The 23,168-nt window shown below is 42.8% G+C and overlaps 1 protein-coding gene across 2 annotated transcripts in view; it reads left to right on the top strand.

The window, feature by feature from the left end:
- LOC100651612 (protein vestigial) overlaps nucleotides 1-12,338 on the top strand; it is a 78,237-nt gene extending 65,899 nt beyond the window's left edge. For both annotated transcript variants that reach the window (XM_012314813.3, XM_003399636.4), the window contains exons 5-6: nucleotides 752-966; nucleotides 11,084-12,338. In XM_012314813.3, coding sequence (XP_012170203.1) covers nucleotides 752-966; nucleotides 11,084-11,130 — 262 coding nt within the window. In that variant the 3' untranslated portion in view covers nucleotides 11,131-12,338. The remainder of the gene's footprint in view (nucleotides 1-751; nucleotides 967-11,083) is intronic.
- The last annotated feature ends 10,830 nt before the right edge of the window (nucleotides 12,339-23,168 follow it).

The following is a 23,168-nucleotide window of genomic DNA, read 5'->3' as shown; positions in this document are numbered from 1 at the left end:
ACAGACGATAATGCGACCGATACCTCACGCATTCCAAAAATCCACCTCCGGCAAGCGCGACACGCTCATTACGCGATAGCCTGCCGGGATAAACCTTCGAAAATGAATGTCGCAGCGGGTACGAGAGACGACGGAACGAGCGAAGCGATGAAACACGTGAAAGAAGGGAAGTGTCTTTTGAAAAATGACGAAAGAAATGGGAGAAAAATCAGGAGAAATCGAGGAAAGAGCCCGAATAAACGGTGCGAGCCAGAAAGAGAAGGACAGATTAAACGAGCGTAGAAAAAGCGACACGGTGGCGAGCATGAGAAATAAGAGGGAAGGAGAAAGAACGGAGGCAAAGAGAAAACGAGACGTGAAAAATACAGAAAACCGTCGGGAGCAGGTACCCCTGCTCGAGAGATCTTTAGCGCTGATCTCGCGTCGGCCGCCGTATAAATTACCAGTCTGTCACCGTTCTTGAGAAGAGGCACGATATCGAGGATTCTTTTTCTCCTTTCCTCTCGCGTTACCTTTTCTTTGCCCTCTTCGTTTTCGTTCCTCCTTCTTTTACCCCTCGCATTTTCGTCGGTCTTTTTCCATCGTTTCGATCCGTTCACGCGTTTATTCTACGTATACTGTTCGTTGTTTCGTCCGTCTTACTCGGTACATCTGGTATTTCGTATCGGATAATCTAGAAATTACGTTAGTTCTATAATACGTGTTCAAGGGTAGGAGATACTGAGAATGATTTTTACGATCTATTTTGCAGGGCTGTGCACGAGTATCATCACCATAACATGGCGACCGTGACGAGTTACGGTGGTTTGCTGTTGGGTGGTGCGCGAGGACTCGGCCACCATGCGGCGCATCACGCGCACTCCGCGGCCTCCTACAAGGACTGGCCGTCGGCGACGCCGTCGCAGTCCTTCGTCGATGCTTCCTCCGCACCCTCTTACCCGCACGGCTATTACGCACCCCTCTCTGGTGAGTAGACTCACGAATCTCATATATGTAGATTTCTTGCGTCGATACTTCACCGTGAAATTAAATGATTCGAGGGTATGGCTTTCTGGTTTTTCAGGTCCTCTTACTTCTGTGTTTTATCTTTAATCGTTTTACGAATATGTAAATATTTTTGGACATGCGATTCATATTAAACGGGTTTCGTAGCAAGTACGTGTAAAGTAAAAGCTATTCTCCAATATCGACGAACATATCCACTGTATGATAAATCGAAACCTAAATTTCGTATATTTTCTACGTTTTCTAAAAAGTAGTAGATGCTCAGAGAATTATGATATAATCAGAATTTTATGAAACCACGTGATATTTCAGACGGTGGATGTCTAAGCACGTTAATTCATATTCTTAGGGACGCAACTTTCACCAATTAAACGTACCAAATATTACGTATAATAATATCGAGAATTCTTTGCCTATTTCGTATGTACCTTCTGTATATTTGCACACTTTTAAATCTCCTATAAAAGCACAAGTATCTACCAGTCTATTTACCAGCAAATTACTCGACAATTTTCTCTCGGTAGTCTAGCCACTAGCTTCAGATTCCTCTTCCTCCGCGTTTTCTAGTCCGCTCATGGGAGACAAGCTTTCCCTCTCTTATATAACTGGACGTTGGACTGCGGGAATCAAAACGGTGCGGCTGTTTTTGCGGTGACGCGTCCCGGGCACCTTGGAAGTATAGTCGAAAAGAGTCGGGGCGAAATGTTTTACGGCTGTGCCGTGACTTTTTGTCGTCGGCATCGATGATTTCGGTGGGAGAGAACAACGAAGAAAGCACGAGTCCCTGAGAGCGTGGCAGCGCTATATCGGCCCCCATTAAGCTCTTATTAATTGCGAGCATCTGAGGGGCCGACCGACCTTTCTTGCGCGCTACCTGCGCGCCATTCTGCCTCCGTTCCCTCTTGCCGGCCGCCGCAAACGATGCTGCACTCTCGGCCTTCCAACTTTGATGTCGACTCGATCCTCCTCCGACGAGATTTATCATGTAAATCGCGGATAAAAAGCCCGCTCATCCTCCCCTCTGCTGCAACCCACTGGTCACCAGGCGTTCTCCTCTTTTTTCTTCCGTGTTTTCGGCACCGTGCACGATTCTATCGGATCGTGTAGCTGTGGATCGATCGGTTGCTCGCAAAGGGTGAAGAAACTCGGTTCGGAATTGAGCGTTGCACGCGTGTTATAAAGTTTGTTAGCACGAGATCGGTGGAATTCGACGCTGGCGTGGGAAACGAACGTGTATGGTGGAGTTGTAACGCTAAACTACGATAGCGTTAGGAAAATAGAGAATGAGCGTTTTTGTGGGGGTAGAATTCTTCGGTCATAACAACTCTATCCTTTCTACTCTTGCATTTTTATCAACCCCTGCTTGATAAACCTCTGATAAGCTTGCCTTAAATAACGACTACGCCAAGAGTTGCGTAGTTTATCAAAATTCTGGAAAATCCTAAAGGAAAGAGGAATCGCGCAGGGAAAACTATTCACGTGACGCGATTTGCCAGCACGTTGGAAGGCAAATGCAAGGTACAGAGGCCGCTACGCGGAGTGCAGCTGCAGCACGCCGTGGAAGCACCACGCCCATCGTGATTGCACAGACCACTCCCATCTGTCTGCACGTCGTTGCAAGCAGCACGCCTTCCGTTTTACCTCGGTAGCCAGTCACGCGATTTCATGTAACACGTCCGTAACTTTTGATACAACGTTCTACCACGCTCGAGAATTTCCGTGTCTCCGTCCGAGCTTTATTTTTATCGTGCGCCGTGACGTTCCCCCGAGGGATGCGTTTGCTAGTCGCAAAGGGTGTCGTCGCGTTGGTGATGTCTTCCGTAATGGAAAATCCGATTCCTCTTCGTGTTCTTCGGTTGCCTCGTTTTTTCTTATTTTATCGAACGTCTCGGATATTTGATGCAGTTGATAACACGTGACGTTAATGTAGCATTCGATGGGGTTGATAGTGAGTGATACGATTGTCAGTGTAATTTATGCTTAGAGCGATTTATGTGATCAAAGATAGTGTCGTTTCGTGTCACTTTTTCCGCCTGTTCGTTTTACATTAATTCGTTGATTATTGATTTTATTAGACCATTCATTCTATGTCTTTTTAATGTTCTACCCTGACACGCGTTCGCTTTGACAGTTCACGCTGTGGCTGTCAAGCGACTTTGACGTTCCACTGTCAGCGACCGTCAAATGCTCCCAACGATACTTTAAGATTATTTTTCTGGATTTGTAGCGTTGGAGTTAGATATATTTATAGATGTTTCGTTTATTTCCACCGATCAGCTGTCCTTCGTTCAGAATAAATCTCGCGTTAGTTGTATATTCTTTAAAACAATTCCCAGTATGAGAAAATATTTTGATCGTCGATATGGTAAATTGTACGATATAAAATAGAAGAAACGGGTGTTAATCTTCTCGTAGTTTCTTTTTTATTCAACTTGTATTCCACATAAATTTAAAAGAAAAATTTATAAACGTAAGATTCTTTGCTGTTTGTTCGTAAAAAATTATTATACCAAGTACTTACGCGATACTTACAGGCTTGTTTTAAAATATAAAGCAAGCGTTAAGGGTTTGTAGCGAAGAAGAGAAAGCGGTGTGCCATGGTCAGGTTCCACGTATGTTGAATTCAAGCGATGAAAATCGATACTAGAGCTTCGCTTTAGCATTCTCATCCCTCTCGCTGTCACGGATTCGATACGCCATCGCTTCAACCCTCTTTCGGTAGCCATTTTGGACATTTCAGCTTGACGATCACGTATTAAAGAAAGCGATCTTCTCCGATGTATTACTTTCGAAAGAATTCTAATAACAAAAGAAGCTGAAACTGCTTAGCTTGAAAAGTTAAAAATGTTTTCGACGATCTCTGAAACACGTGCCATTTCGTGACGCACAATTTTCCAAACGTTTTTAAACCTCTTCTTCAACTTCTCCGAAAGAAAATTAATTTCTAAACGCGTGGCCCCCCTTGAAATTCATAAAAAACGCGTACTGGACATTTCACGGAGAAATCCTACGAAAAATTTTGCCGTTGCTTTGGCTGGGAGACTCCCAGGGACGAACGGGCTGAGATTTAGGGCCAATTTAGGAAACGCTTACATTCGCACGCGCGCGCCTCGCTGCACGGGCGCAGATTGAGAGTTGGTTCGCGGATCGGACCGACCAAACGAGTTTTCAAGAATTTACTCGCCGGAATGCCGGCAACGCTCACTATTCTAACTGGCGTGTGCTACCGTAAGGGCCCTGTGCACGCTCGCTGCTTCCAAGTAGCCGCGACCTCGTCGTCAAACATCGATTCTGGAAATTAATGAATAAATAAGGAAGGACTTGCTTGGCTGTGTCCGCTTTCTTCGCCACGAACGAATATCGATTCCACGATCGAAGGAGTCGGTCTAAAAAACGACATCAACGATCCAGCAGCCAGATTTCGGGCCATTTTGTCGAAGTAGGTACGTAAAAAGAAATCAGAATTTCGAGGATTTGGGGAAATCAAAGGAATTAACGACAAGCAGCTTCTTCTGACTTTTGACGTTTTCTTTTTAACTGCGAACGAGGGCACGAAATAAACTTGAGGCGTACGGTCTGTGATGAAATAAAGTCATCCATCTTCTTTGTCTAAATAAACCAAATGTTTGATATGTCCTGCGTGAAATTCAAAGATACCCCTTTTCATCCGAACAAATCTAATTTCGAATCTACCAATCCCAAATACAAAGAACTGTGCTACAACAAAGAAAAGTCTCATCGCTTTCACATTTTCGAACTCTTTATTCGCGATAACGCAGAGCAACGTTCGTATCGAGGAAAACCTGACGACTTTTTCACAAGCGTTGGCAATAAACTTTCGTATTGCGAGGGCGGAGGAGGTAATTTCGGAGCGGGTTTCGACACGAGGGAACGGCGCGGCAAAGCGAACCCGCGGCGTCTTCGAATCTGAAGTACCGCCATTAGAACGCCGCTTGGCACCCCGATTAGGCCGTGCCGCGAGTTGACTGGTAATTATATAATTGCGTAAAATTAACTCGGTCGGCATAAATTGGCTGCCGTTTAAGCGCGATTAAGAGAAATAAATCGCAATTACCGTGTGACGTCCGACGACGCCGGACAACTGTAGATGGTCATGGCGCACCGCGTGACGTTTCTGTCGGCGGTTTTATGCCTCCCCCTTCCCTCCTGTCCCTACCGGCCCCGCGTATGTCTATTACTTCTGCGAAATCATTAATCTAATTGGCCGTCACCGGCTGTTGCATCGACGAATTCAACGCGTGATCGAGCCTTCGACGACAACGACGACGACGACGATAATTCATGCAACTACGGAAGTTCACTTTTCTTTCTTACGTCTACTATACTTTTCTTGTTCGTTACTTTACTCGCTGTTTTCTTATTTTCTTATTTATTTTCCTGCTCCTGCTTTTTATTTCTTTCGTTTCTTTTCTTTTTTTTGGGACAAGGCGAAGAAAAGAAGATTTGCGAGAATCGAAGTACGAGAGATAGCTCCGATAGAAGATTGGCGGAAGTTGTGATTTAAAGTTGTACAGAACTGGCATTGTCTTAAGGCAATGGGATAATTGCGTTTTCTTTTCCCACGGTGGAAGCGGATTCGCGGAATCGATCAGCGATTCAAGAAAGAGAAATCTGTTGGAAAGATTGAAGTTTCCTGCACGCTGTTTCGTTTCTTCGCCGCGGTACACTGTTGGGCGCAATTGCTAGGAAACCTAATCGTCACGTTTATCGGAAAACTAAAACGAATCTCACTTCGCTTAGCCCTTTGTGCCATAAGGAATGAAATAACTGGCTTCGTTTTTATACTCGCATTAACAACGACGTTTCGGAGAAGAGTGAAAGGAAACGTATCTTCGAACAGGAAGTCGAAAAGTTGGAAAAGAACGCGCGACGGAAATCGCGAAACCGAGACCCAAAGAGCAATTCGTGAGACGTTGGAACTGGATCCAGCGATGTTAATTTAATGCAGTTCACGTACTTTTATCTTTCCAGAGTTGGCATTAATTCGCCGGCGGTCGCGAGCAGAGACGAATTTACGAGCGAGATTCGTTATCCGAGGCGGAAGAGCGACGGACTGGTATCGCGAAATCTATTGCTTCCGAACACGCAGCCGCGACGACGCGACGCGACGTCGCGGCCTTCGCTCGCAATTAGATGGACTTAAATCAAAACACGGATTTCACCCGTAAATGCTGAATTGAATTTCATGCACGACATTTTATAGGTCGTGGTGATACGCTCAACCCTTCGTTCGCATACACTTCGCTGCTTGTGTAATTAATATGACCCAGTTATATGAAATTTATTGCCTTGTTACGATTATACAGGTAATATTATAGTTTTCCTTTCGAACGTGATATCTTTTTAATTGAGAAAATGTTTCTTCTTCTTATTCTTCCTCTTGATTCTTGCTTCGATGATCGAATACATTCTGCGTTATAATTCTACCCTGAATACATAGGCACCATACAACATACAAGATTTCTACAAAGTCTTGTTCTTCAACTATCCATCGTTCGATCTTCGCTTCCTATCTGACCATGTCGAAACGTAATTGTGCAGGGTCACTCAACTTCAGAACGAAACTTGAAGGATCGTAGTGGGAATTAACTGTCAGGTTCTTATTACATTGATTCTGATACCGTTAAGAATATTTCCTAAAGACGATAAACACAAAATTTACTACGAAAAGTAACGTCTCCAATAATATCTACGTATATATTGGAACTTGGATGGCGGGTCAAAGTGATCCAGGTATTCGTCTTCCGAAGGTTGGACGCGCTTCACTTGCACATCCCTCGACAGTCTCGCCTTTTCATCGGTGCAAAGAGAAAGGAACGACATAAGCGACTGGAAAACGAAACAGTATCCTAAATGAGCGCGCAGTTTCGAGGCAGTTCGGGGTCGCGGAGCGTCGGTCAAGCGGTTTCGCGCGGTCGAGCGAGTCGAAACAAAGAAAGGGTCCAGCGGGACGCTCTCAATATTTCCAGGAGAATTAATTCAGGGAATCTTCGCCATAAATTCTGGTCCGCGTGGGACATTCTCTCCGGAGAGAGAATATTCTGGATCCGCGCGTCGCTGCAGCCGGGCCTTTCTGGCACGCGCCTCGAAAATGGCGTCGACCGGTGACGTCACGTAATCCACGCTTGTGCACCGCTTCCACCGGCGGGAGCAAAAGGGAAGAGAATGGAAAAGAGGGACACCAGGGTAGCCGGGGATGGCTAGCGAGCCTCGATTGGTCAGCCGGCCGGATGGAGGGAGTGGTCGAAAGCTGCCGGTTTATATCGATCTCTCGAAGTCGGCTCGTTCGCGGACGAAGAGACACTCCGGTGAACCGGAGCTGCCTCCGCGGCGAACGCGCGTCCTCTTCGTCCTTTAACCCCTGGCCGAACCTTTCGACGCGACAGGGCAGTTGCGTCACGAAGGCGACAGACGTCGCCAAGCTTTCCTTTTTCTTCTTTGGCTACTTTCGAAGAAGCAGTTCGCGATTGTACTTTCAGAGCGTCACCACTTGAAATAATTCAATCTTGCGTTAGAAGAATATTAAAACTACGTATTTGAGGATCAACACAAACGACAAATGGAGCGACGAACGTAATATTTTATACCTAGGCTATCGCCATCCGTAAAGTCGATCAAACTGCAAGGTACTTGACAGCAGGTGTAATTAGTCTATGTGGTTTCGATGGATAATTTTCATATCGCGTGAGATATACGCGATAGGAATCGAGTCTCATCGATTAACGAGATCGCAAACAGTCCAATTTTCCGAAATGGTTGGAAATCGCTCTTCGCGTGTATTGGCCAGAATCCTCACAAAGGATCGGAGTAATGGGAAACGTTAAAGGCACAAAGATTTAGAAGCTTAATTTCCAATTAATACTCGCTCGTCGGTGCATACGAGCTTCGAAACGGGGTGAATCAAAGTAGGGACTCTCCTTTACCACGACTATATTGGATTTCAGACTATGAGGGGTTGACCCTCATTGATAAGGGTCATCTCGATGCTTACGTATCCCTCGTCGGTGGCAAGGGTCCCTGCGCGCAAGGGTCGGGTCTTCGCTTTTTAAAGCGGGGGTGTTCGATTTAATTTAATCCAAATACCTAACTCTCGTCTTTTGACGTTGAATTTGCCACCCGAAGTTAGGGGTGAACGAAAGCAACGAGAACACGGATTATTCATCATCGAATAAGCAATAACAATTACAAGATACCAGTTTTATAACTTTTTACGAAATTAAATTTAAATAGGTTCCGATGATAAAAAGATACCGTTATCACTGCATTAAATTTTCGGTATGTATTTGCAGAATAAATATACATAAACAACGACAAAGGTTCCTTATATTTGTATATGTTTAATTAAATACGTTGCTTGCCGAGCATAACGTTATTGCAGGCCTGTGCATACTTGCACCAGTTTTAAGCGTTTAATTATTTTCAAGCGTAACACGCGCATGATTAAATTTTCGGTGAACATAAAGGACAGAGTTACAAAATTCTCGGGTTCAGCGAGTTTCATTCCGAATTTCCTTCGACTTTGTGCTTTGTTTCTTTGTCGAAAAGACCGAAGGGAATTCCTCCTTGTACCGTCTTGCTATGCTCTTTGATATCGCGATATTGAATGCTGGAACATTCATAACAGGTGCGTTCGTCCGTAACTTCGTATTCATCGACTTGTGTGCGTTTGAGGTTTCCAACGAAAACACCGTGTATTCCTTTAACAAGAAAGGAATATTTCACAGCAACCGTCGTTTAACAAGGACATTTCGTTTTGTAGAAGAATATTTTTTCCAATTAAAAATCATGATACTTTATTCGTTTCTTACGCTAACTAATTATTAAATACTGGTGAATTTTGCAAAGTAATGTCTCGTTCAAAAATAGTAATAATCGTTAATTTTATCCTACTAATACTGCCATATTATACCAGCTCTCGACTTCTGGTATCGTTTCTCTGCTCCGATCATAATCTCCGTGAGAGAGCATCCTAATTCAATACGATGGGCTGAGCCGGCAAATAATGTACCATAAGTGTCAGAACGATTTATGCGAGCCGCGTACGTGCCTATAACGTTTTCACGGCCGAGTATGCGAGGCCAATATGCTGGAACAAAATGGACGGGGTTGTTGCTGGTAAATGGTGTGTCAGATAGCGTGGACAATATTGCCCGGTACTCGCCGGCTTTCCCGAGTCACCCTCTCGTATTTACGGGGAAGAACCCGCGTCGATTATGAAACAGAAACTTCTCCGCTTTCCATTCGAATCATATAGATACATGGGATTTATTCCCAATAATTAATCGCCAGATATATTTACTCGTCGATACTTTGGAGCATGATGGATTTTATTCTCCTGTTGATAGATCGTAAAAAAATACACAAAGTATATCGTTATATCCAAAATATATATAGCTAGTAAGATAGAACTTAGGTATAATAATCATTGTGATATACGATAAATTGAATTATTAGTTCTAATGAAAATTCCTCGAAAGTTTTATGCGTATATATATATATGTCAAAACAACTTGTAACTATAAGGCGAAGCTACATTATAATTTATACAATCGATTTGTTAAACTTTCCCGGTGGATGCTCTCTACGACTTGGAAGCATGAAACTTGCAAAGTATGTAAACGTAGCTTATCAATTTACGTCCATCGATTGTCGAAACACCCGATAGTGTGTACCAGTTTCTTCTCACGACGCGTTCCATCGTCATTTTCCGGCCGAGCAGCTTTCTATCGAACAGCGCTTCGCGTTCTCTGACTGGCTGGCAGAGATCGAATCTTTTGTGCTTCCGCTACGTGTTTTTTTCAGCGTGCATGCGCCAATATGGTAACGCGCGGGACGCACACGTAGCTGACTTTGAAGCAGGTAGATCCACGTGCTGACACGTGTGCGCCGACAGATACGAACTTAATCGGCCGTGCCGTGCACCACGTGCCGGGAATTTAAGTATTTGAAAACGTCCATCTTCGTCCTGCTCGCTGAAACTACAACGTATCCAAGAGACTTTCAATATACAAGCGGACGTGTAACATCGAACGATGTTGCGTCCATTGACAATGATTAAGATATGTAGTCATCGTGATCAATCGGGGTCTCGATCGATTGGAATTAAGCGGAAATTCTACCGCAGAATACTTTGCTCGCGAGCGTGCCTTTACCTTAGAAATTTTATTCGTCTAAGACGATTAATTTTTACGCTAATACGCAAACATCCTCGGTCAAGTCAAGCTTCTTCTCAATTACCAATGATTCGCTCGGAGCTGCGGCTGGTCGAGACGTACGAGGAGTCGAGAGAGCAGAATGATCTGCAGGGTCAGTCTTCGAAGATATCAAGATCGAAGATAGCTATAGACGCATGCGTGCAACCGCTGCAAGGAACATGAGATCTTAACTGTTCGATCTCGTGACATATTCCGTTGGTCCCCCATCCGTTCGTTCTGTTCGACCGCTCGTTCCCTTGGTTCGTCCATCGGTTTGTCCGTCCGTGTCGCTCAGCGGGTGCCATCACCAGTTCTGCACCCTCGCATCCGTCAAAACGTTGACTCTTCTTTTATTACGCGGCTGGCCGCGTTATAAATTTCGATGAACGATGAGCCGACCCCGCACCAACGAAAAAGTCATTCCTATCTTTTCGAATATAACCAATTACTTGTCTTGTGCGTGAAAGCTGTGTCGTGGATCGTCAGTGGTATCGTTCCAGTCTAATTGATGATTGCTTCGAGACACAAACTTTCGTGAACGGAAGACTACTCGATGTGAGCTAGAAGGGTCTGCTGGCGGCTGATTATCAGATTCGAATAACGCGTAGATACGAAATTACACACTTTGGTCGTTGATAACGAGTCGTTAATTAATGTTTTATTTCACGTATGAAGCGCATGTAAAGCGCGTATTAGCGATAAATCTGTCCTTCTCAGATGAGATGTTCTGTCGTTTTGAAATGGAAGGAAACCAAAGATTTATCGTTTTCTTCGTGTCACTGTTGTTGTTCTTCGTTCAATTTAATATGTATAGTTCTTAATTTTAGGAAAATTAAAAATTCGTGTGTTCATTCGTGTTGCAGGTCTCGAGTCTCAAGTGCAAGATTCCAAAGACCTTTACTGGTTCTAGAAGCGAGCCACGGAGTCTCGTGGGTCGAACTAATTCGCAACATCCGGTGGGTGAATCCGCGAAAAAGAGAGACACGAGCTCGAAATCCGCGACCAACAATCGGAAGAACAACGAAAACTGTCAGCGCTCGGACGAACGTAGCGACAAAATGGCGAACATGGGTGCGCTCGTGGAACGTCATCGAGGAGGGACGAGCGTAGTTGTAAACGTCGCAAACGTGATATTAGCGTGCTAGAAGATGATTCATCCGCTGATTTTTAGTCGAGACGAGAGCTGGCGGATGAGAGGAATGAACTTTTGTTATACGGCCGGACGAACGTACGCGAAGAATCGTTCAGCCCGCATCGAAAAAGTGTACATAGTGTTACCTAATTTACTTTAAGGATCTACTATTAGCGTACAATTCAGATAGTATTAGAGGAGGAATACTTTGCGCGCACTATTACCTTTATAGTGACTGATGATATACCTATGTCCGACCGACGCGACCGCTGGAACAACAGAGCCTCTAGTTCGTATAAAGTGTAGAGAATTAGGCCATTGACAGGCGTGTCTAAATTTTCCAAATAATTAGAAAAGAAGAAGAAGAAGAGGAAGAAGAAGAAGAAGAAGAAGGATCGATAGATCGTAACGTTACGAAACGATCGTTGGTAGAAAAGAATTCAAAGGGAGAGATCTATGTTCCTTGAATAATATTATCAATCTGTAGAATGTATCGTTTCCGTTGAATAAAATGAATTGATAGGATTCGTTGAATTTATCACGATGGTTAACTTATTGAAGGAAGATAGAAATCGGAGAGGAAGATCAAAGGATTAATTATTTGGCGAATTTGACTGCAGATTTAAGTGAAATATTTATTGACCAATGATCTTGCCATATATATATAATAAATATATATATATATATATATTACTATTATTATTGTATCATAACACCGGACGCTGCAGAAATTCTGAAATCTCTCCAAGTCAGCAAATTAAAAATAGTTATTACCCGAATTGTCACAATTATTCTTTACATCCTTCCCCATAGAATTAATAAATCATATCGTGAACACGAAGAAACACACATACACACAAACGCGCGCGCGCACACATTACACGCACGCACGCACAACCGACATTTTGCCTAGCGGATTATTCTACCTTAAGCGCATCTCATGTTATCGTCATCATAGGTGTTAAATAAATGATGCATTAATATTACATCGTTTCTGGCTTTGACTTTCACCCGATGATTATTTTCAAATTTCTTTTCACGTACGATATCGATCGTTCGATTGGGATACGTACGCCTTATTTCATAAATATTTTTTGTCCAATGAAACGGTGTTACAACTTTTAACGCCTGATCGAACATGTAATTAATTACGATGCATGATATCGGACATGTTTGACGTCTCTATTAAAAGCGACAGTAACATTAACAGGCTGTCAAAATTCGTTATTAATGATCTTATACGTACATTTAAAGCTTCGTGAACACCTCGGTTAAAAAATTCACTGCGTTTATTTCGAAGATACGAAATACTTTGCATTCTAATACTCGGTTTGCGGTATTAACGAATAGAACGTATACCAAATTCCAGCTTTACACCAAGCAACTGTAAAATTTCATAAAGATAGATCATTTTTGCGGATCGTTATCGATTTAAAATTGATATATAATTCTCGCTTTTAAGCGTGTAAACGTAATTATGTGTTCTAAGATTCGATTTCTACAATTCCTTGGAAATTACAACGTCTCGACAATTTGAACAGTTTTTCTCTCACACACGTCCATTATGGATATTACAAATTTGATCGTTTGTCTTAACAATTTCCCAAAACTGCTTACGTATCGAATAATTAAACGAGACGGTAATTTCTTTCAGTAACAAAGATAAAAGAATCGGACGTGATATTATTATATTTGCATCGATCGTCGTGTCGAAATACTAACGAGATTCTTCGAATCTCTTTGGCAATTCATTTTTCTACAATGATTTCCTGTGCAAGAACATGAGAAACACGTGATATATCCTGTTAGTGTGAGCCGCGTATCCGCGATTATGTAATTAACAGCAGAGATTAGAGATAAGAGTAGAACGGAACTGGAATACATCTGGCTGAGAAAATAGAATTTTATGCTTTTGCGGTTCGTTACGCCGCTGCTGGTTAATTACACACCGGTGGATTTAGTGGCTCCACTCACACCGGAAAGTTAATCGAGCACGTAATAAGAGGAAGTAATGGGGAATTTAATCTTCTGGAATTCTGCGTGAAACTTTCGCTTTCGTTCGCTTCTTGGCCATCTTCCTTTGGTAAAATCGTTTCGAGACATTTCCAGTAATTTAGAAATATTTTCCTAAAGAGACGATCACGTATGTAGACGTACATTAATATCGAAACGAAAAACAACTCTGAATCATAAACAACCATTTACGTAATTCTATGAAACAGTAAATACCTGTAACGCGATCGCATAATAAAGCGATGCATGGATTAAATACGTGCGTTTAGAAATCATTTTTTAAATTGACGCGGTATATAATAATTTTGAAGAAATTCGTCCGTACTGATTTCCTCGAAATTCAATAAGAACGACAGACCTAATTAATATTACAAATCGAAGTAATATACGAAATAATAAACTGCTCGGTTCAACATGTGGTCAGATCGATGGACGATTTCCTTTACACGTGCTCCGTTTCCTACATCACCGACGTGTTCCAGACCGAGGCGCAGTTAACGAGATGAGAAAATGAGCAATTAACTTCGTCACCTAGGGGAAACGATGTTCCCGGGATTCGGACGATCGTTGTTATCACGTGTAAGACACGTGCAGCCTGATTGGCCGTGCCGCAAATGGAAGTCGTGCTCGTGCACGAAAAAGCAAGGTGGCGAGAAATTTTAACGAGATTGCGTGATATTTTCAGAAATAAGAACGAGCCCACGGAGTTTCGAAAGATGCAACTACAACAGGATTTATGGAATCAGCGCGAGATGTATCTACGTGTGCATACGAATTAATAAAATTGAATTCAGCGGAAGAACGCGGGCGTCTCTAATTCCACGCGTACAACAATTCTGCATAATTTTATCCAGCTTTCCCACACGAATATCTCTGAAGGTCCAATAAATCGAAGCAACGAGAGACACTGTGGCACGCGATCGCCACCGCCTCGATCACGATACGTCGATCCAGCGAAAGAATAATTGCGATACACATCCAGCCGTTCGGTATGCGCCGATAACGCGAAACAACAAAATCCACTTATGCTGTCGCGAAAAGGAAAGATCCGCGGTACTTTGTTTTCGATATATTTTTGTTTCTCTTTCTTTTCTTTTTCACCGACTCTTTCAATTCTCGATAATTCATCTCGTTGCCAATAATTATCCGTTTCGTAACGCGCGCATCTGGACGCGTCGCTCGCCTCATAATCTCCGATCGATGTGGATTCCAATAAACGGTAGCCGCCAGTAAATCTACCAAATAATAAAATAAATCGTCGAACGTCGCGAAGGGGCTAGTTCCGATCTTCGGATAAGGGGAAAGCTGAAAGATATATCGGGGGAGGGGTCGGGTTGGGTTGAAAAGAAAGAGAAGGGTAGAGAATAGGAAATGGTGAGATTTATTGCGTTGACCGAGGTGTTCCATCTTGTTTTAATTACCGAGGTCGCGTTGTTCGCCTCAGCCTTTGTGTCCCTTCGTTCACGTCGCTGTGTTCCTTTCCTTCTTTTTTTTTTTTTTTTACTTTCCCCTTTTCATCTCTCCGTTTCTTTCCTCCTTTCGTTGGATGGTGGACACCAGCCAGAGATATTAAGGCTGCAGGATTATATTTGGCCACGGTTTCGAGTTCTATGAGGACCTCCGATTCCTTTCTAACAGCAATTTCTACCGATACTTGGATGCTGTCGGTTGGTTCTTTATGAGATAAGCCTGTAAGCGTAAGAACAATGTTTCTTTAATGACGGTAGCTTCGTGTAACACGTTAGAGAGAGAAAGAGAGAGAGAGAGAGAGAAAGTTTCGGAAAGAACGGGATGAATCTAAACCTTATAACGTTAGAGAAGCAATTCGAATCTTTGGAACACGTGTCTCGCAATAGCCACGTACTTTTTTCGCGCTTTCTCATGCGTGCACTGCATCATGGTAATTTCCTTTGCGTCGTCGTCCGTCGAAACGACGGTGTCCCATAGGAGGACACGTTTTCAATGTCTGAACAGGCGCATTCCACGGGCAGAGCGATAGTTCGTTGGTCTGGCCAAACTGCATTTCGTCAGGCGAATAGCAGATAGGCCATCGCTCCTTGAACATAAATCAGTCTGTTCTGTTTCTTCTGTCGCGCTGTATGATTTGTGCGTTTTGTTACGCAATCGTGCATATGCTGGCTAGACGTGGAAAAAGCAAGAGCAGGAAACCACGTGAGGGCCACGTGAGCCAACGCTTCGAGAAACGATACGCGGTGACAGGCTTCCTGACTCGTGTTCTTCTCTTTTTCAAAACGTATTTTTCATCGAATTTGGTTTCTGTCTTTTGCGATATATATCCTTGTATCCGACAATTCGATAAAATTACAATCTATCAATAGAGTATATCTAGTATAATAAAAATGATTTATAAAAATTGTTATGCAAGAATTGCTACTTTTTGTTTTAGAATGAAAGGAGAATCTTCCATTACCATTACCAGGGAGACCATTAAACAATTTATAACGAAACCGCCATGTACTTGTACGCAGAGATCACCCCTCGATTCACGGTAATTAAATACCGAGTATCGTCCCCTTTTCGCAAGTGGCACCCCTGCGAACGGAATACTACTAGGGTCAGGTTATTGATATTGCACCAGGGGAACAAATGATCCGACCGTGAATATGAATATTAATATTACTTTACCAAGCGTGCATCCGACTCTCCCTTATTTGTCACCGATACCTGAAACAATTATCTCGTATCACGCTTCCTTAAACCGAAGCAATAAAGGCGATTTCTTGACAATGGGGACAAAGTTTTAAATATATACCACTGTTAGGCACGTTATATTCAATACATTTTTATATTTTATTGCATAGGTGTTGTATCGTAAAAATTTACCTTGCTTGCTTACAAATATTTCCAAGTATAACGCTTTTATTTATCTTTATTTACGACTATAAACTGTACAATCGTGATTTAATTTAATTTAATTTAAAGATAATTTAAAGTTCGAAGTTAGATAAACACACGCTAGAACGTATCAGTTTGCATCGCGTAACTTTGTGATTAGAGCGCCATCGTTGATTATCATCGGACGAGGAAGGATCGAAGAGGCAGATCGAAACCATCGAACAGATCCGAATGTGGATCGAATCGTATCGATCTCGATGACATACGTGACGCCGTGCTTGACAAAGGCCCAAAAAACGTCTAGGAATGCCGACGGGAATATTTCGGCGGTGTCACCTCAGAGAGATACCTATCCTCTTTCCTTTCTTTTGTTTCTCTTGCTTGTTCTCTTTCTATTAAACGTCTACCTTAGTCTTTTTATCTCGGAATTTTTGTACGATCGACGAATCGGTGTTTCAGATGATAATTAATATTCCTATTTCGTTATAATTTCTAATTTCTCTCACACGATCGTATTTAAATCGCCTTTCAATTATTAAAACTCCAAATTTTTCTAAAGTTACACAAGATTTTCCAACTTGTGAATTTTATATACGCTAAATATTATATCTTCTTTTCGTTTCACGATTATATCTATCCGTTGTACGATATGTTCTCAGATTCTTTCAATCTTGATTTCATTGTTAAATTTTTATTCGTAACCGTACTCAAAGGATCCAGCGACTTGGTTCCATGTTAAAAGTCACTTCGCTTCGTCCTGCTGCTTCATCAGCCATCGTGAACGTTCCTCGTGGTCGTCTACCTGCAGGAACACACTCGGTTCGCCTTTGCCTCGGCATTGAAGGCATCTCTACCCGCGTGTTCCCACGGGCTCGAACCTTTGACGTACGATGTCCCGGGTACGCGGTACACGACGTCCTCCTTCCCGATATCGTAGCCCGCCCCTTCGTGTCTTCGCCTTCTCTTTTTTCTACCTTCATCGCGGCCCTATCTTCTCTTTTTCTCCCCGTACACTGGCAGAAAACCGGTAGCCGGCAGCAGCTTTTAAAAGAACCGCGACTTCCGGATCATAGGGTCTGTTCGGAGAACGGAGTGGATCGAGGACAGAGGGAATCGGCGAACAGTATTTCTGGTTTAGGTATCCTTCGGACACGGTATAATCGATGCTGTTTTAATTTCAGTTTCTTTTCCATCTTTTAGTATCGTGGAATGCTTATCCGGTATTCGATCAATTTACTTTCGAATTTGTGTGATTTTTACTTTCTCTGTGAGATCGTCGAGGTATTCCTTTCTCGAGATTTTTATACGATTGTTAGGCTGCAAGATATTTGTCGATAGTTTTACAGCAAAAATTTGTCCGCCGTGTACTTAGGCGATGGTGAAAGTTTAAATTGCCGTGCAAAACAACTCTTCCTCCGTGGAACGACGCTGTTTAAGTTTACCTTAATTCAGTCTATTTAACATTCTCTCGAGAGACCGATCTAATGCAAGACCGACTGGAATTAAGACACAAGGAATATCTCATGCAAATCACGATTCTCGGCCAAGGAACGTAAAAACGCCTGTTTAAACCAATTTCGCAGCGCGGTCCGTGACCGTGATTTTTACGAATCACGATGCACTTGCCCTTATTCGGGTGGCGGATTTCAATGCCTCGGCGCACCCTCCACGTTACATTGAATGGCGCAAATGAGACGTGACTTGAAAAGCTAGCAGGGGACCTTCCACATCGAACACGTGCACCCGGTGCACCCACTTAATTGTTATTCCGATGCGTTCCGGCTATTCGCAAACAAACAAATTACGTCGCCGTTCTAGATGAATTTCTGGGGATCGAGGTCGATGTTGGTGGTCCCTTAAAGATGTTACTTCACACGCCTTGTAGCTCAGATAATAAAACCTTCCTCATTTAACTCTCAACACGCCTATACTTGACGTTAAAGAGGAACCTAATGGCCGATAAAGCTCGATGTAACGAAAAAAGTTTGAACGCATATCGTACATTAAGTTGTTATAGGACGGTCGATGAATCGTTTAAAATAGATGACTGAGTTGTCATCTATTTTATAATCGAACCGTCGATGCAAGAAATGACAAAACTGTCGAAGAAAACGGCAAAGGAAGCAGAAGAAATTCCTGTTGGCGTAGTCACAACATATCGAGACGGAAGTAACGAGCAGTATCATAGCGAAATGATTGCGATACACATCTGATGACCAACACACGAGCGACGGATAAAAGTTTAAACGGCACGTTGAAAGGCTGACAATATCGCCAATAGAATAAGGCGGAGCAAGCGCGGCCAAGAACGTGTCTATTGAAGCGGAGGTTGGCCTCTCTCCTCTTTCTCTCGCCGTACGCCAAGGAGCCGGCAAGCGGCCGTGGAATGTCTTCATTAAAATACCCGAGCTCATCATTTATGCAGAGCAAAAACACAACGAGGCGAGCTTCGAGAACAAGATCGCCGTCCTCGACGGGATCCGCGCTTGCTCAGCCTAGCTTCCAGCTTTTTAATTTCCGCATTGTTCCCTAGCTAGACGCTCTGCGATTTAACCGGCGCCCTGGCTACCTGTATATTGCCAGAAGCGTGAAAATTCACGCTCAACCAAGTCTAATCGATCGACGAGAAGTTATTCTTCAGGTTGCTCATCATCAACTTCAGGAAGCTGGTTATCGTTATACAGCCGAGACTATGGAGAACTACGGAGGGATGAAAAATTCCTTCCCCTTGATCCTTCCTTGTGTTCCTCCTGGATGAAAGATTCAAACGAAACTGTAACGAAGAATTATTGGGAAGAATTTTGATAAAATTATACTTCCATCGTGAGCCAAATACCGATACGAATTCGTCTGATTTGCCCCTTCGCGTTTACTCCTAGATAAAATACAAAGCATAAAGAGAAACTATATGTATTTAAAAGCTTAGTTTATATCGTTTATATTTTTAGAAGGAATGGTTGGTATTTCTGTTTAATAAAATATATATATAAAGAATGGCCGCGTGGTAAGCGAAAGTACGTACGCTGTTCCATCACGTAAGGCTGTAAGGAATGGTAAAAATTCTTCACCTTTTTAGCCGCATAAATCCGTTACTTATCCGCATGAGGATACTTCAAATTTTGTAAATAGCCGCGGTAACGCTTCGCGAATTCCTGCATCGCTTATTATTTGAAAAAAAAACTCGTATTGCGAGGAGGAACGCCTTTCTTGCTGGCCGTATCTGCCAAAATAAGCATAACATTTAGTCGAGTCGAGAGCGAACGTTGATCCTCGGGACTCGTTTTCGCATTCGTAATTAAGCAGAAAGTCAAAGGTATGACAACTTGTAAGCTTGTCGCGTTTGTCATTGCAGCATCAATCATGAGGACCGAATTCCGATGTCTTGTGAGCGGAACCGATATTACGAATCCCGAGTATATAGAAGTGTCGCGTCGTTTAGATATCTAGATGGTTCGGCGCCTAAATTAACAGCGCTTTAAAGTTTCACCTTTTAGGTAAGCAGGATTTATAAAGCATTAAAATTGACATTAGTAACTCAATCCTCTTTTTATTTCCTATTCGCATAAAGGTATAAAGAGCAGTATTGTTTATTATGGATTAAAACGATAGTTTCTCTTAATTGTTTGTTTTATTAATTAGAATCTGATCTTTCATAGGCGTAAGTTTTAAGACGATCGACGAGGTGGTAAAAGAATGACGATCAAAGGTCTCGATAGAAATACTTATATTTATCTCAATTTTTCTTTTTTTTTTTTTATTTACAAATACTTGGATTTATAATAGGACATTCTATATTTGTGTAATAATGCCGAATGAGCATCAAATGCAAGGTATTTATTTGTACATTTTTATCCGTTCCCCAGCAATTTCGAGTTGCGGCGCGTCGAATTGTTCGCGTTTAACGTTTCTGTTGTATTCAATGCGAAAATATTGAGCTCAATTGCTACTCACCCCCGTATCACATTCCACGCTCTTACCCTCCCACAAATCACTGCGCTGGCCGAATTCGAAATTTTTTCGCCGATGTATGGAATTTCCACTTGATCTTTCCAACAGTGTTTAATAATCCCGTTATATTGACTTATAAACCTGGAATTCCATTCCTATCAAAGGAACAAACGATAGGTATTCATCTTCTTCCGAACAATAACGAATTATTTCAACGTTTCAAAACAATTCGATAAACGAAGGTGATGTAGAATCATCGAGACACGCGTGTTCGAGCTTTTTACCAGCTTATAAATTATAAATAAAATTCGATATCAACCTATTGACCTTATTGGCCTTAATCGATGTTCAAAGAAACTCGTGCTATCCAAAAGTGGTCGTCGACAGGGCGATTGACGATTCTTCTATGTTGCTCCTTTTGACCGAAGAATCCAGTGACCTTCATCTTCGCACGGACCCCACGCAAGTTGGCCAGCGGTCTCTCACGAGATGAATTTATGAGTAGGAAAATAGAGAGACAAGCGTTGTCGGGATCCCCTGGTGGATGTGTACCTGTTGTGTCGTTACACGAGGAAACGGTGTGTAGATGATCGCGACGCTCGTGTATGCGGCATCCGAGGGAGTCCCATAGGCGTAGATAAACGGCTAGATAATGCGCCACGCTGACAGAAAGTCTCCCCGGAGCTACCTGCTCCGCGGGATGCCTCGAGTGTCGCGGGACAGATCGTCTCCGATGGCTGTCCCTCTATGCGGGACAAAGCCGGAATCATCGGTGAATTAGGGAGCATGATTCGGGCATTCCTCCGTGTCGCGCGATCCGCTGCGTCGCTGCCGGCTCGTGATGGTTATGGATCTTTAAGGGTTGCCACTGGTAGGAAAGAACCGAGGCTTCTACCGCTTCTTATTCTTCCTCGATTTTCATTTGTATTTTTTTATTTCTTTTTCAGTTCTCATTGTTTTTCTTTTCTTTCTTTCTTTTTTTTTTGTTGTTGTTGTTCCGTGATTAAAATTGAGTCGAGCGATCTAAAATTAGAAACTCTGTGGTTGACCCTGAAGCGATTAAAAATAGACAAAATTGCCATTTTCTGAATATGGGAATAAGTTGAAGCACATAGATATCCACGAGGAGAGAACGAACGAAAGTATCGTTTCATAAATGTGGAAAGAAGAAGTATGATAGCGTTTAGTGCTTGAATTACTAGAAAAGGAGGGTACATATCCGAAGGGCAGCAAACGGTCGCACGATCCAGATGTCCCTTGAGTCTGCAACTTGCGAGACTTTTCGTCCGCGAAACGTTCAAGTGCAATGTCGGCCACTATGGAAGGCACGTTTCCTCGCGCATTGGCCAGCTGTCTAATATGCATACAATGTTACGAATACCGTATGTCCATCCGCGTGCAAAGCTTCAATGTCGCGCTATCTCGGGACCCTTCGCTCGGCCGACGTTGATTTATCATTTCGTTGGCAAAAGGAAGCGAAACGTCGTCGCAGAGCGAACCTCTTGTCCCTCTACCCTTATCAATCACCTTAACGTTAATCGTGCGTTTCATACCCAACGTGTTATACGTGAGATTAATTTTCATCGAAATATACATATAAACCTTTAAACGGTAATTTAATAAATATTAATATACATGTAAATCTTTTGCTACGATTATTTGAATAATTTACTAGGATGTTAATGGCGATCGATCGGCAGAAATGTAATGGCGTTCGATGGTATCGGTTGGTAGCAATGGGCGAATGAATCGGAATAGTTGGTCTGCGGTGGAAGATAAAAGGGAATGTGTAGGCGAGCAGAAGTATTCTTATAATCGGAGCAACCGAAGCAATCGAAGGTAGAATAGAATAGTTGAGATACTTTGGTGTAATGGCATCAGACTGTATGAGCTGAACGCTGCGATCGTGTTGCGTTGGAAATTTCACGGTTTCCAGGCATGTCGAGTTTGATTAGCGAAATATTAGCTTACAGAAAATTTCTTCCTCTTACGATTAATTTAGAAAATTATTCCCATCGAATCTGATACCTTGCTCGTACTTTATCGCAGAATCCGGTAATTTAATCGATCTGATTTGCCGTAAGAATGATCCTAACCGAGTCATTGGTTCGCGTTCGATACGAAAAGAAACGAACGTCTCGAATTGGTCGGTTCGTCGCTACTTTTTATCATATTCTATTAAACCGATACTCGGAATTTACGAGACAATTACAAGCTGGCTTTCGTTTGTGATCGTGACCGACCGGTCTGTCGGCCCAACCGAAAGAACGAGCAAGCCTGTATTGAGATCGTGGGCCGGCGTAAGGGACAGCAGGAAAGAAGTAAAGATTTTATCTCGCGCAGCTGATCACCACCGCAGCTTTGGTCGAGAGCCAAGGGAACAATTTCTTCCTTTTCCTTTTTTCTCTCCTCCTCTTCATCCTTCCCTCGGTGTCGACCGTCTTTCGCGCGAGAAACACCGTGGATTTGCATGCGATCAGTTACCGATTAAGCCCGATAGAATCGGCTGCTACTTCGCGCCGAATCGATGGCCGCTCGTTGCCTCTGCCGAGAGGCCAATGAGACAGCAGGAACGACAGGATACGAGTTTCTTAAAATCGTAAGATTAAAGTTATCGGTCTTTCATACCTGTTTCATAATTAATACGACAGATATACCTTAATACACGAACGATGACAAGCAAAACGACGCGATCAAAATAAATTTCTCTGCGTCTGATAACAACATCGATAAGCGCGGGTGCGATAATTTTCGTATTAGGTAACGTTTTCGTTTACTTGCAATCCAATTAAACACGCGTCTGCAACTAACACCGTCGTTTCTAGAGGAAGCAACAAAATCACAGAAAGCGAAACCACAGACTCCTACGCTTCTCTCATTTCCCTAATTAAAACGCAGACCGTCGTCGACGATCCTCTAAACAAATTGCCACGTCGAGTATCCCGAGAATAGAAACAGGCCAGAAGCGGTCTCACCTTCCTCGAGGGTTAGATCAAAAG

The sequence above is a fragment of the Bombus terrestris genome, chromosome 12 (genome assembly GCF_910591885.1).
Source record: "Bombus terrestris chromosome 12, iyBomTerr1.2, whole genome shotgun sequence".
Classification (NCBI taxonomy): domain Eukaryota; kingdom Metazoa; phylum Arthropoda; class Insecta; order Hymenoptera; family Apidae; genus Bombus; species Bombus terrestris.
The sequence above is the reverse complement of the archived record's forward strand: the minus strand, read 5'-3'. Positions and strand labels throughout refer to the sequence as shown.